Source organism: Carlito syrichta, unplaced genomic scaffold (genome assembly GCF_000164805.1).
Source record: "Carlito syrichta isolate Samal-C Ts95f unplaced genomic scaffold, Tarsius_syrichta-2.0.1 Scaffold315987, whole genome shotgun sequence".
Lineage (NCBI taxonomy): Eukaryota > Metazoa > Chordata > Mammalia > Primates > Tarsiidae > Carlito > Carlito syrichta.
In genome coordinates this window covers 507,493-522,461 of record NW_007260083.1, presented here as the reverse complement: position 1 = coordinate 522,461, position 14,969 = coordinate 507,493, and the positions used below count along the sequence as shown (strand labels likewise).

At 38.9% G+C, this 14,969-nt stretch overlaps 1 protein-coding gene across 3 annotated transcripts in view; it reads right to left on the bottom strand.

Annotated features, from left to right (window-relative positions):
* ZNF461 (zinc finger protein 461) overlaps positions 1–14,969 on the bottom strand; it is a 40,069-nt gene that overhangs the window by 12,079 nt on the left and 13,021 nt on the right. The window contains exons 1-4 of one of the 3 annotated variants that reach the window (XM_008073657.1): positions 14,431–14,511; positions 13,260–13,348; positions 7,266–7,392; positions 6,375–6,470 (exon numbers count right to left, since the gene is read on the bottom strand). In XM_008073657.1, coding sequence (XP_008071848.1) covers positions 6,375–6,470; positions 7,266–7,392; positions 13,260–13,268 — 232 coding nt within the window. In that variant the 5' untranslated portion in view covers positions 13,269–13,348; positions 14,431–14,511. Of the gene's footprint in view, positions 1–6,374; positions 6,471–7,265; positions 7,393–11,304; positions 11,314–13,259; positions 13,349–14,430; positions 14,512–14,969 lie in introns of those variants that run through there. The other 2 variants (XM_008073656.1, XM_021706759.1) reach the window with 2 other exon arrangements.

The window sequence follows — 14,969 nt, the reverse complement described above, 5'->3', positions numbered from 1 at the left end:
TGGGCTCCGGTGATTCTTCCGCCTCAGCCTTCCAAGTAGCCAGAATTACAGGCATGCACTGCCATGTCTGGCTAATTTTTTTATTTATTGTAGAGACGAGGTCTTGCTGCCCAGGCGGGTCTCGAACTCACGAGCTCAGGCAATCCACTCACCTCAGCCTCCCAAAGGCGCGGGATTACAGGCTGAGCCACCGAGCCCGGCTGGACTTTTTTCTTTTTAATTTTAACTTTTAGTTTAGATTCAGAGTACACATGTATTCATTACATGGACATATTGTGTAGTGGTGGGGATTGGCTCTCAGGTGCCTAGGATTTAAAGCAGCCAATCAATTACAAATCATTTTGAAACAATGTATTCTATGACTGAAAACTGCTAAGAGAGTGGTTAAATGTTCTAACTACAAACAAAAAAAAATTGATGTTTCTAAGGTAACTGTTGTGGAAGAAAAAAATAAGTATCTGAAGTAATAGATATGTTAATTAGCTAGATTTAATCATTTAATGATGTATACATATCAAACCATCATTTTGTACACCATAAATATATATACTTTTGGTCAATTTTTTAAAAATTAAAAAATATTCCAGCCAGGTCGGTGACTCAGCCTGTAATCCCACGCTTTGGGAGGCTGAGGTGAGTGGATTGCCTGAGCCCGCGGGTTTGAGACCCGCCTGGGCAACTTGGTGAGACCTCATCTCTACAATAAAAAAAAAAAAAAAATTAGCCGGGGGTGGTAGCGTATACCTGTAGTTCCAGCTACTTGGAAGGCTGAGGCAGAAAGATCGCCAGAGCCCAGCGGGTCGAGGCTACAGTGGCTGGGAGCGGCCACTGCACTCCAGTCTGGGCGACAGAGTGAGACTCCAACTCAAAAAAAAAACAAAAAAAAATTCCATGGGTCAAAGAGGAAGACTCAAAGAAATAATTTTTTAAAGGATCATACATCATTTATATATATGGCTAGATGGAATAATAAGAACACCACATATAAGTTTACACTCATAACTTCAATAACTTAAATGGATCCATTCCTTGAAAATAACAAGATACCAAAACTCGACTAAGATGAAACAGGTAATCTGAATAGTCGTGTAACTTTTTTTTTTTTTGAGTGGAGTCTAACTCTGTCGCCAGATTGGAGTGCAGTGGCTGCTCCCAGCCACTGCAGACTCGACCTGCTGGGCTCCGGCGATCCTTCTGCCTCAGCCTTCCAAGTAGCCAGAACTACAGGCACGTGCTACCACCTGGTTAATTTTTTGATTTATTGTAGAGATGAGGTCTCCCCAAGTTGCCCAGGCGGGTCTCGAACCCACGGGTTCAGGCAATCCACTCACCTCAACCTCCCAAAGCGTGGGATTACAGGCTGAGCCACCGAGCCCAGCTCTTATAACTATTTCAAAAATTAAATTTATAACCTAAAAGTTCCCAAAAAGAAATGTCCAGGTCCAGATAATTCACTGAAGAATATTACCAAACATTCATATAATGTTTTACACTATTTCTTCCAGAAAACAAGAGAACACTTTCCAGCTCATTTTACAAGGCCAGTATTACTTTGATACCAAAACAAGACTAAGGCAGTACAAAAAAGAAAACTACAAATCAAATACAACAATGAATAAAAAGTATGATATACTATGACTAAGTGGGATTTATTCCAGATATGAGCGGCATTATATCAATATGACAAATAAGAAAAGTAACATGATCATATCAATACCCTTGCATGAAAAAAAACTCTCAGGGTATTAGGAAGAGAGGGAAATTTCCTTAACTTCATAATATACAGCATCTACAAAATACCTGTAACTAATATCAAACTTAATGTTAAAGACTGACTACAGCTGGGCATGGTGCCTCACCTCTGTAATCCCAGGGCTTTGGGAGGCCAAGGTGGAAGGATCACTTGAGCCCAGAAATTTAAGACCAGTGTGGGCAGCATAGCAAGATCGTGTCTCTAAAAAAAATTAAAAATTAGCTGGGTTTGGTAGCACATGCCTGTAATCCCAGACACTTGGGAGGCAAACAGGAGGATCACTTGATCCCAGAATGTCAAGGGTACAGTGAGCAATGATCATGTTACTGCACTCCAGTCCGGGCAACAAAGTAAGATTCTGTTTTAAAAAAAAAACAACTGAATGCTTCCCCTCTAAAATTGGGACAAGTCTATCTACTCTTACCACCTTATTCAATATAATACTGAAAGTTTTAGTCACTCCAATAAGGCAAGAAAAAAATAAAAAGCAACTGTCTATTTGCAGTGATTTGATTGTTTACAAGTAGGAATCTATAAAAAAGAAACCTAGTACTAATATGTGAGTTGAGTAGGGTCACAGAATACAAGATGAACATACAAAAAACCAATTGCATTCCAAAATAAAAATGTAGGCCAGGCACAGTGGCTCATGACTGTAATTTCAGTACTCTGGGAGGCCAAGGTGAGAAGACGAATTTGAGCCCAGAGGTTCAAGACCAGCCTGGACAACTTAGCAAGACCTCATCTCTACAATAAATCAACAAAAATTAGCTGGGCATGGTGGCACATGCCTGTAGTTTCAGCTACTTGGAAGGTTTAGGAGGAAGGATCTCCTGAGCCCAGCAGATTGAGACTGCAGTGGCCATGACTGCACTCCATTTTGGGAGACAGAGTAAGATTCCAACTCAAAAAAAAAAAAAGGCAATATCATTTACAAATGCTCCAAAAAAAAATGAAACTGGTATACAATTAACAAATTGAATTTTGTATGATGAAAATTGTTAGATGCTAATGAAATAAATCAAAGAAAACTTAAAATATTTGGAAAGGCATGTTGTGTTCATGCACTGGAACTCAACAGAGTAAAGGTGTTCTCTCCTACTTCATCTATAGGCTTAACACAATTTCTATTAAAATCTCAGCACAGGCAAGCTTATTCTAAAATTTATATGTAAAGAAAAAGGTCTTAAGGGCGGCCAAAACATTTAGAAAAATAATACAGTAGGAAGAATGTCTTTCCAATGTTAAGACTTACTAGATACCTATAGTAATCAAGAAAATATGATACTAGCAGAGGCAGTCATAGAGATCAATGGAACAGAACAGACTACCCAGAAATAAGGCCACACAAACGTGCCCAACTAATTTTTAACAAAGGCAAAAAAGCAATTCAATTGAGATGGGATAACTTTTAAAATAAATGATATTGGAGCAACCAGTAATCCATAGGCAAAAAAACCCAAAAGAATATTGATCTAAATCTCATACTTTCTACAAAAAATGAACTCAAAATGGACTATAAACAAAAATGAAAAATGTAAAACTATAAAATTCTAGGAAATAACACTGGAGAAAATCTTAAAGACCTAGGACTAGTCAAAGAGTTCTTGGACTTGACACCAGATACAGACACACACACACACACACACACACACCCACACACACACACACCAAAAACACAATTCATAAGGGGAAAAAATGACAAATTAGACACAATCAAAATTAAAAACTTTTGTTCTAAAAAAATCCTGTTAAAAGGATTAAAAGTAAAATTACAGACTGAGAGAAAATATCTTCAAGTTATATATCCAACAAAGGCCTTCTATCTAGAATACACAAAGTGAAAACTCAACAGTAAAAACCAATCAAATTAGAAAATGGGCAAAAGACATGAACAGACATTTCACTGAAAAGGGTATGCAGATGTGTTTCATGCAAAAACATGAAAAGATGCTCAACATTATTTGCCATTAAGGAAATTTAAAAACACAATCAGATATTATTACTCACCTATCAGAATGGCTTTAATGAAAAATAACTACAACACCAAGTGCTGGCTAGGATTCAGAAAAACTAGATCATTTATACAATGCTGGGAGAATGTAAAATGGTATGACCATTGTGGACAATAGTTTGGCAGTTCCTTTTAAAACTAAAAATGGACTTATCATGCTACCCAGCAATTACATTCTTGAGCATTTATCCTAGATAAATGAGGACTTATTTTTAAGTACAAACTTGTATATTAATATAAGAAACATAAATACAAACATGCACACATATATATGTAATTGCCCTCCTTCCTTCCTAATCATCCCTGTTATCTCTACCTCCTCAATGTTGTAGTCATGTTATTTTCTCTAACTTTTTCAATTTCTATCCAACACTAACTTTTTTCCTAAGAATTCTATTAGAATATCTATTCATATGTTCTTGATCCCCTACTGGATTGAATATGTATACAAACACATACACACACACACACACACACACACACACACACACACACACACAGAAGAAAATAAAAGTCAGTCTTAAAATTCATGAAATTATGTAATTTACATTTATGTAAATTCCATTTATGTAACATTCACGAAATTACATAATTATATAGATGAAAAGCAGAATAGTGGTTGCCAAGGATTAGGGAAAAGGGAAAAGGGTAGATAAAGAGGTAACATGAGGGAGTCTTGAAGTTTGGTACTGTTGAGTATTTTGGCTATTGTGGAGGTGACACAAGGCTACACATGATAAAACTGCATAAAGCTATACACATATACACACATATATGAGTGCACGTATAACTAGTGAAATCTGAATAAGTTCTATGAATTGTAGCAAAGTCAATTTTTTGGTATTATACTGTAACATAGTTGTGTGAAGTATTAACACTGAGGGAAGCTGGAGGAAGCGTACACAGGTCTTCCCTGTACATTTCTTTTTTTTTTTTGAGTTAGAGTCTCACTCTGTCACCCAGACTGGAGTGCAGTGGCCGCTCCCGGCCACTGCAGCCTCAACCTGCTGGGCTCCAGCGATCCTTCAGTCTCAGCCTTCCAAGTAGCTGGAACTACAGGCACGTGCTACCACACCCAGATAATTTTTTGATTTATTGTAGAGATGAGGTCTCGCCAAGTTGCCCAGGCGGGTCTTGAACCCGCGGGCTCAGGTAGTCCACTCACCTCAGCCTCCCAAAGCGCGGGATTACAGGCTGAGCCACCAATCCCAGCTTCCCCTATACATTTCTTTGCAACCTCTTATTGTTCTATATTTCAAAATAATTTTTTTTTAAATCACTGCACGCATACCAAAGGAAAGGCCTATCCAGGCATCAAAAATTGGTAAGGGAATAATATCATTACATTAAAACATGTAGGAAAGTATGTATCATTTTCCCAGGATTCCCCTCTATCAGTTTCCTAGGACTGCCATAACAAAGTAGCACAAACTGAGTGGCTTAAAACAACATAAATGTATTCTCTCACAGTTCTGTAGACTATAATGAGTGGTGGACATCATCAAAGACTTCCGGCCTGTAAAATGGATCTGCTCTTGACCTTTAGCACCCTAAGCTTTCCTGGTTAACCTCCTTTCTTCCCAATCATCCCTCTGCCATCTCTACCTCCTAAATGTAGTCATATATTATTTTTTCTAACTTTCCCAATTTCTAACCAACACTAATTTTTTCCTAGGTATTCTATTAGAACATCTATTCTTTTTTTTGTTGTTTTTCTTTTTGAGTTGGAGTCTCACTCTGTCACCCCAGGCTGGAGTGCAGTGCTCATGGCCACCACAGCCTTGACCTGCTGGGCTCATGTGATCCTTCCACCTCAGCCTTCCAAGTAGCTGGAACTATAGGCACACGCCACCATGCCTGGCTAATTTTTTGATTTATTGTAGAGATGAGGGCTCACCAAGTTGCGCAGGCAATCCTCTCACCTCAGCTCTCAAAGTGCTATAATTATAGGCATGCGCCACCATACCCAGCCTATTCATAAGTTCTTGATCCCCTACAAAACCAACAATGTCTTTATAATACTTTAGAAACGTATTCCCATCATCTAGCAACGTGTATGAATCTTTTTTAAAAAACTGATCAACAATGTTGATTGTGCCTTTTGAGGAACACAAGTTTTTAGGTTCGATGTAGTCCCATTTGTGTATGGTTACCTCTGCTTTTGGTGTCATACCCAGTAAAACACTGCCAAATCCAGTGTCATGAAGCTTTTCCCCAATATTTTCTTCTAAGGGTTTTTATTGTTCTAGCTCTTACATCTAGGACTTTGATCCATTCCAAGTTAATTTTTGCATATGATATAAGATAAGAGCATAATTTTATTCCTTTATTGTAGACATCTAGTTTTCCCCATAGTAATCCTGGCACCGATGTCTAAAATGATTTGACTGTCTGATGCAAGGATTTATTTCTAGGCTCTCTATTCTATTCCATTAGTTTATATATCAGTCTTTATGCCAGTACTATACTGTTTAATTATTGTAGCTTTGTAATAAGTTTTGAAATTAGATTTCCCCTAATTGTTCTGTCTAAAATAAACTTGCCAACCCAACATTCTGATCAGCTGGCCTACTCCTTGCAAAAGCTTCCTGATTATTGCTCACTTACCTGGGTACCATCTTCCTGTCTCTTCCCTCATAACTATCCAGGGCTCCTTCCCTTGCTCCAATGAAGAGATTACAGCTGGCTTAGAAATAGAAAGTCCTGGTTATAAGAAAAGAAACTGAAATGAGCTGGAAATAAAGGTATCCAAATACAATGTTCAGAACTAAAATGAAAATAAATCACAGGTCAAAATGGTACTTTGTAAGGAATATAGAGGAAAGAAAGAAGAAGGGATGAAATACTCATATACAGATGATTTCAAGATCATAAGACACAAAGCAAACAAATGATAAAATACTACTTAAACATATATAAACTTTCTCTATTCTTATTTTGCTATTAAAAAAAGAAGTTTCCTGAGACACTTATTCTCAGATGTTTTTAATGCTAAATGTATTAAGCTCTTAGACTACAAAGGCAAATATTTAAAAGACAGTACATTTGTTATAGGAAACAGAATAGTGTTCATTGGAGCTGTAAACAGTAAAAGACCTTTCTTGATCCAACCTACCATTACATTAATCAGGAAAGCAAAGAACTTCACTCCTGGAACCCATATGTTTAGTTTTAATCTATGCTAGTGCATTGGGAAATTTCATACAGTGGAAGTGTAACAAAAGACAAAGCCTGGTTTCCCTGACAATGCTATGTTTGAGTGTTGCAGAATCCCTTAAACATCAAAGAAGAAAGTTATTATAAGAAAGGACCAGAAGAACACGTAAGAATGGAGAAAATGAAAATGCACCTCTATCTAGCTGTGTTCATTTCTACACGAAGAGAAAAGTTATCTAGTTATTTGAAAACTATCCCTAAAATTCACAAAGGAGAAATCCGAAATTTCAAGAAGTAGATTCTGAATTGTTAGAGGCATTCTGAATTGTTAGATAAGTTTACCAAGTGAAACCAAGTTGCTATAGTTCTCCAACATCACATCCTTGTACAAATTCCTCTGCGCTGAGTTCAGGCATTCCCATTCCTCCTGAGAGATTTCTATAGCCACATCTTTGAACATCACCAACTCCTAAAATGATAAATCACAGTACTATTTTTGAAATTATAAGAAACATTTTTTTAAAAAGACAGAGGGATGCTAAAAGAAGGCACTGCAGGAAAGGGGATAGTATAGTGAGTATGCAAGCTAAGCCTGTGACATAGCTCAAAAAGGAATTTAGTACAACTGAAGCAGCGTTCTCAGATGTTCTTAAACTAATTTTTGCAGACACATCCTCTTGTGTAGAGTGGAAAACTCCTATTAGTCATCTAGAAATTAGGAAAATAAGTAGAAGCTCCCAATTAAATTAAATAATTTAACAACTTTTAAATCTTTCCAGAACATTCTATACAAATCTCCATCTTGAGAAAAAGGACTTGAAGATTCTACTTCATTATTATGACTATCAAGCCATAGGCATTTTCAGTTTTCACGCCAAAAAAAAAAATAAAAATGTTTTTTTGAGTCTCACTCTGTTGCCCAGGCTAGAGTACAGTGGCACAATCATGACCACTAAAGCCTTGACCTGCTGGGCTCAGGCAATCCTTACACATCAGCCTTTTAAGTAGCTAAAATTACAAGCACATGCCACCACACCCAGCTAATTTTTTTATTTATTGTAGCAATGAGGCCGTGCCAAATTATCCAGACTAGTCTCAAACCCCTGGTCTCAGCCCATCCTCTTGTCTCCGCCTCCCAAAATGCTAGGATTACAGGCATGAGCCACCGTGCCCAGCTTGGATGTTGGCTACAAAAAAAAAAGCCTGAAACTCCTTGGTTCAAGTGATCCTCCTGCCTCAGCCTCCCGAATACCTGGGACTATAGGTGTGTTACCACCACACCCAGCTAATTTTTTCATTTTTTTGTAGAGACGTGGTCTTGCTATGTTGCATAGGTTGGTCTTGAACTCCTGGGTTCAAGCAATTCTCCTGCGGCCTCGACCTTCCAATGTGCTGAGATTACAGGCGTGAGCCACCATGCCATGCCGCAAGCAAATTTTTTAGTAAACATCTGGTGCAGACTATATTTTCCACATTTTCCATCCCATATGTTCTCCTTCAATATAACCTTGCCATGCCCTCTTCCAATTAGTGCAGGAGTCTGTGCCCCCTTCTCTTGAACCTGAGAGGACATTTGTGACTTACTCAACCTATAGAGTATGGCATAAGTGATTACGTGATTACTGAGTTTAAGCCACAAAACTGACTCATACTTCTGCCTTACTTCATTGGGATGAGGTCCAGCCAACATGCTCCTAGGAAGCCTAATCAGCTCATGGAATGGCTCACAGGTAAAGAAACCAAGGCTGCCAAAACAACAGCTAGCAACAGCTTGCAAGCCATGTGCCAGAACTATCTTAAAAGTAGGTCATCTAGCTCCCAATCAAGTCATCTCAGATGACACCATATGGTGAGCTGTCCTTATCGAGCACTGTTCAGATCACAGATTTGTAAACCAAACAAGGATTGCTGTTGTTTTAATCTACTAAATTTTGGGGTGGTTTGTTATGTAGCAATAGTTACATAGAGATAAGCTTTCACTCTCACCCAGGCTGGAGTGCAGTGGCATGATCATAGCTCACTGCAGCCTCAAACTCCTAGACTCAAACAATTCTCCTGTGTCACCCTCTTTAGTAGCTGGGACTACAAAGCATGTGCTACCATGCCCAGCCAAATTTGATCTTATAATAAGAGATTTAATCAATCTCTTACACTTAACTCTCTATGGTAGACAAAATCTGTAAGGTCTTTTCTAAGGTACACACAGCATTGCTTTGCAATTACACCTAGGAGATCTTAACTGTTATTATCCACTACTTCTTGCACACTTACTGTGTTCCTAAATTAGAGAATACTGATATAGAATGATCCAGATTCACATAAATGTGACTTAAGTCTGACATCCCCTGTTCAATATAAAACTGGAATTTGCAATTGGTGATCATATATTTTCTAGCAAGATCTATTTTTCTATGTAAGCACCAATTATGTCTCCATATAATCCTAAAGCTTAAGCAAAAAGTCTCTCCATCCACTGAGATCATCCAACATCAATTTCTATCATATCTAATTGGAAAACCCAAAATTCCAGAGTTCAAAAATTTCCCACATGTGACAATTAACCATTAATTCCCCAAAGATACCATTTCCTATGAGGACATCTTAAGTGGAGGCTGTTTTTTCTCCCACAATCTTCATACCAATCTCCTCCTTGTTCCTCATTGATGGTATCAGACAACTGTCCCTCCTTCTCTAAAATCTAATGTTATCACTTTATCATCTATATTATGCATTATTTCTCCCTTTGCAGTGATTTGTTGATATCCAAGTTTTGAGACCTCAGGAATCTTAGCTCCCGGCTCAGTGATTTCAAACATCCATATACTGAGTCCTTCTAACATCATGGCCTCCCAATTCCCTAACAACTTCTATGATCTCATCTTCCATTCTATTTCACTCACTTTTCATGTTACTATTCTAGATTTTGTCATTAGCAATAACTGCAACATCTACAAAATATTAAGTGCTGCCGGGCTCGGTGGCTCAGCCTGTAATCCCGCGCCTTTGGGAGGCTGAGGTGAGTGAATTGCCTGAGCCCGCGGGTTCGAGACCCGCCTGGGCAGTGAGACCTCATCTCTACAATAAATCAAAAAATCAGCTGGGTGTGGTGGCGCATGCCTGTAATTCCGGCTACTCGGAAGGCTGAGGCGGAAGGATCGCTGGAGTCCAGCAGGCCGAGGCTGCGGTGGCCGGGAGCGGCCACTGCACTCCAGTCTGGACGACAGAGTGAGACTCCAACTCAAAAAAAAAAAAAAAAAAATATTAAGTGCCCTTCTCCCCGATCACCTTCACATTGTCACTCACCATACCTCTTCTCCCTCTGCTTACCCATCGTAAATTCCATGCTCAACTAATCACTCAACTTTATAGAATCACTCTCAGCATGAACTCCCTTTTCGTGAATTCTCATTTCACACTTGCTTTAACAAAGCCTGAATCCTTGATTAATACAAGTCTCTCCCTACTTCATCAGTGCATTTAAGTAGCTGAAAATGGCTAGAGAAAATTGCCATCCTTATGACAGGTTGATATTTTTATATTTTATTTTCCTTTCTTAGATTAAAAACAAAAAAGGTATACAATCAGATGTCTTGTTCCTACCACTATCCTTTCTATTTTGTCTCCCACCTCCTGCCCCTATAGCTAGGCAATATTATAAGTAAACATTCTTCATACTTGTATAAAAGTATAAACAAAAGGTAACACACTATAATACATACACTGTTCTGTACTTAATTGTTTTCACTTATTAAATGCAAGGATCTTGCCATATCTGTGGGCAATGGCTTCTTTATTTTTATGTACATACATATCATTCCATTTTTTAAAATTTATCATTGTTTAATTCCACTCATGAGCCGGGCTCGGTGGCTCAGCCTGTAATCCCACACCTTTGGGAGGCTGAGGTGAGTGGATTGCCTGAGCCCGCGGGTTCGAGACCCGCCTGAGCAACTTGGCAAGATCTCATCTCTACAATAAATAAATAAAAAACTAGGTGGGCGTGGTAGCGCGCGCCTGTAGTTCCAGCTACTTGGAAGGCTGAGGCAGAAGGATCGCCGGAGCCCAGCAGGTCGAGGCTGCAGTGGCCGGGAGCAGCCACTGCACTCCAGTCTGGGCGACAGAGTGAGACTCCAACTCAAAAAAAAATAAATAAATAATTAAAAAAATAATTCAACTCATGGACACTTAACTATTTGCAGTCTTTTGCTATTATAAACAACAGTGCAAGGAATACTTCTGTGAATTCATCATTTCATATAATCACAGGTATATTTGTAAGAAAAAGTCCCAGGAGTTGGACCATTGGGTCAAAATGGAAAATGCTTTTATGATTTTGGTAGATGCTGCTAGATTGCCCTCCAAAGCAGTTGGACCGTTTCACTCTGCTCATAGCCTCACTGACAGGTATTTTGTTAAAGCCTTTTTACTTTACCAAACAAGAAAGAAACTGTATGTCAGTAGAGCTTTTATGGACATTTCTTGAATTGTGAGTTGAGTATTTTTCTTTTTATAATGGCCCTAAGAATTTCGTTTTCTGTGAACTGCCTGTTCATGTCCTTTGATCCTTTTCCTATCAGGCGATTGATCATTTTTTCCCCTAAAAGTCCTCTATATTAGAGAGATAATAATTTCTTTGTTTATGCCAGTTTGCTGTTTGTTTTCTGACTTCACTTACAAGCGTTTCTTCCCATGCAGAAGATTTTTTTTTTTTTTTAGTTGGAGTCTCACTCTGCTACCCAGGCTGAAGTGCACTGGCATGCTCACAGCCCCTAGCATCGACCTGCTGAGCTCAGGTGATCCTTCGGCCTCAGGCTTCCAAGTAGCCGGAACTACAGGTGCGCACTACCACACCTGGCTAATTTTTTGATTTACTGTAGAGATGAGGTCTGGCCAAGTTGCCCAGGCTGTTCTCAAACCTGTGGGCTCTGGCAGTTCTCTCCCCTTGACCTCCCAAAGTGCTGGGATTACAGCCTTGAGCCACTGCACCCAGCTGAGTTTATAAACTTTTGATAAAGGTAACTTCATTTTTCTGATGTTGTTATTGTAGTTGTATTTCACTGTGTTCAGAGAACATTTTCATTTCTGTGTATTGGACATTACTGTGGGCTAATATGTTGTCAGTGTTTACTAAATGTTCCACAGACACTTCAAAGAATGCATATTCAAAATGAGGTTCAATGGAAGGTCCAAAACTTCCCCTGTACCGAAACCACTTACGTATACAATCCTGACCTGTATCCCACAACTTTAAAATTAAATTAAATTTTAAAAAATAATGCATATTAACTATTATCAGGATATCCAATTTAATACAGACATCAATAATGTCGATCTGATGGAGTATGTGATTTAGTACTTCTATATCGTAAGTAAATTTGTCCACTTGGTCTAATTTGGACTGAGAAGAGTAAATTAATGACTCCTACTGCTGGCAAATATCTATTTCTTTTTATAACTGTTCTAAATTTTGCTTCAGGATAGGATCTGATACACATGTATTCATAACTATTATATCTTCATTGTGAAATTTATATTTTAAAATTATATAATGTCCTTCTTTACCATGTTTAATTTTGTGATGTGGCCTTAATCTTAGTCTGTTTTCTTTTAGATTCTATTTATCTGGTATAATTTGTCCATCTTTTTATTAATCTTTCTGAATCAATGCACCACTTAGGTATCTAATCTATAGAGCACAGAGTTAGGTTGTTCTTTGTAATTTAATTAGAAAGTCTTTTTCCTTTACTAGGTGAGTTAAAGCCTGTATGCATTTATTGATAAGACATATATATTTGCCTTCTGGTCTTAGTTTTACCATATAATTATTTAGTTAATTCTCTCTTTCGTTTGCTTTCTATATATCTATGTATATGTCTTAAGACTTATACTATATAAGTTATCTTCTGTTTCTCTCACTACAAGTTAAGTTCCACAAAGGAAAATTTGCGTGTATGTGATTTTTTTTTTCTACACTGATTTATTCCTAAAATATCTATCACAGACTAGGTATTCGATAAATACTTGTAAAATCGCCTCATCAAATCAAAGTTCTGACAAAAGAAACACTAATATTTTCTCAAAATAATACTATTTTTGTGTTCTCTACTTGTTCCTGGTAGAAATATGAGCATAAGGGAGATGAAAAATGATTTATTCAACAAGTATATGAACACTGGTTGGAGAGGAGAGGAACAAAGAACGAAGACTGAAATCCTGGCAGCTCATTAGAAAGTTATTGTAAATTCTCAGAAAAGTAACAATGTCACGATTAAAAATATTCATATATTTTAAACAAAAAAAACTACTTCAATTAGGAACAAGAAAGCATCAACTTACATGAGCCATGGCTTATTTTACATTGAATGTATTAATTAATCCTCTTCTTGGTTCCACTCTAGAAGAAACTCAGTCAAAAGAAGATGTTTCTGGGTGAGAGGGGAGTAAAAAAAAGGAGATAATTGCCATTGAGCTCCCAACATGTTAATTTATACTGACTCTTTATACCTCTTACTCCCCGGCCCTATACATAAAGGATTAGAGGGAATACGGACAAATCCCAGCTTTACTCAAAACCATAAGAGAACCCAGGAATATAGCAGGATGGATTCAAGGAAAACAGAGCTCGGGTTCATCAGCAGAAGGGATTTAATTAGGCCAACCCAGTATCCCGACAGTATGATAAAATAAAAGTGATGGAGCCGCTCAGAACTGCTCTAAGCAGATTCTCACTGAATTAAGAGGAAATAGACATTATGAGAAAAGATCAAGGAAATAGAAAATAGATCCAAAAAAGCCAATATAAGTGTAACAGGGATTTCAATAATAGAGGCTAAAACAACACAGATGGAAAAGAAGAAATACACAGAGTGAAAATTTCCAGACCAAATTAAATTATTGGGGCTTTTAGTTTGAAGTACAGTACTGTACAAATTAAAGAATTACACCTGCAAGCAACCGTGAATACAGACAAAAAGACCTAAGTCTCTTTTAATAAAGAATTCGAACAATGTGTACAGTGGCTAATCTTTGAGAAATTAAAAATAAAAACACATATGTACATAAGCACATATGTGTGGCTTTTTCTGAGGCTGTGTGATTACGATAAATGTAGAGTGGACACTGATCCTGGCTTTATGTTGTGTGTGTAAATCTGCAGCTGACTAATCGAGTATATCCCTGATAGTGTGAGCCTGAGCATAACGGTTTGTGTAAATGTCCTTTTCTTTTGTGTAAGTAAATAAGACTTACACAAATAGTTACTCACAATCATGATCACAGTCACCAACAAACTCCATTCACACAATGATGGCGCACACAAGCACACTGCCACAAACGCACGCACCCAGTCGCTGTCACAACGAACAGGCACACTCACCCCAAGGATGAACCCAACTTTCTTCCCTCAAGTACGCACAACACAACCCAGCCCTCCTCGGGTGTTCTCGCACACAGAGGCCTAAAACTAGGCACTCCTCTTCCACGGCCCTGGTGATCCAGGACTCCTCACCTTCAGCATCCTCCGGTAGGCATCCTCAGCATCCTCAGGTAGTCCAAGTTCTGACTCGGCTACCTGGCGAAGCCCCACGCCCGGAGCCCCGCCTTCTCAACCGGCACCGGAACGTCCTCACCTGCCTCTACAGCCAGGCCGTTCCTCCGAGGCTCCTGCCGGAAGTCGCCTTGGGCAGCGGTCTTCCCTGGGAAATGTAGTCCGAGGGGCCAGTCTCGGAGCCGAACCCGGTACGTCTTCCGCCAAGCTGCGGACTGCGCTTGCGCAGTTTCACTCAGGGCTGGAGTGAGGCCAATAACCTGTCCGCGTTCGTTTCTGGATTCTGGACCTCGGGTTCCTCTGAGAACCGATTTCGGAACTGGCACATTGGCTGTTCCTATCCTAAAGTGGCCGCCGCGTGCGATGGCCTAAGAGAACTGTTGTTGGCTGGTGCGGAGAGATCCGGCCTCCGTTTGTAGGTTACGATAGGAAATGTGTTTTGTCGTGAGACTGCACGTGCGCGGGTCAGAAGGTGACTGCTACCGAGAGGGAGAGGGTGT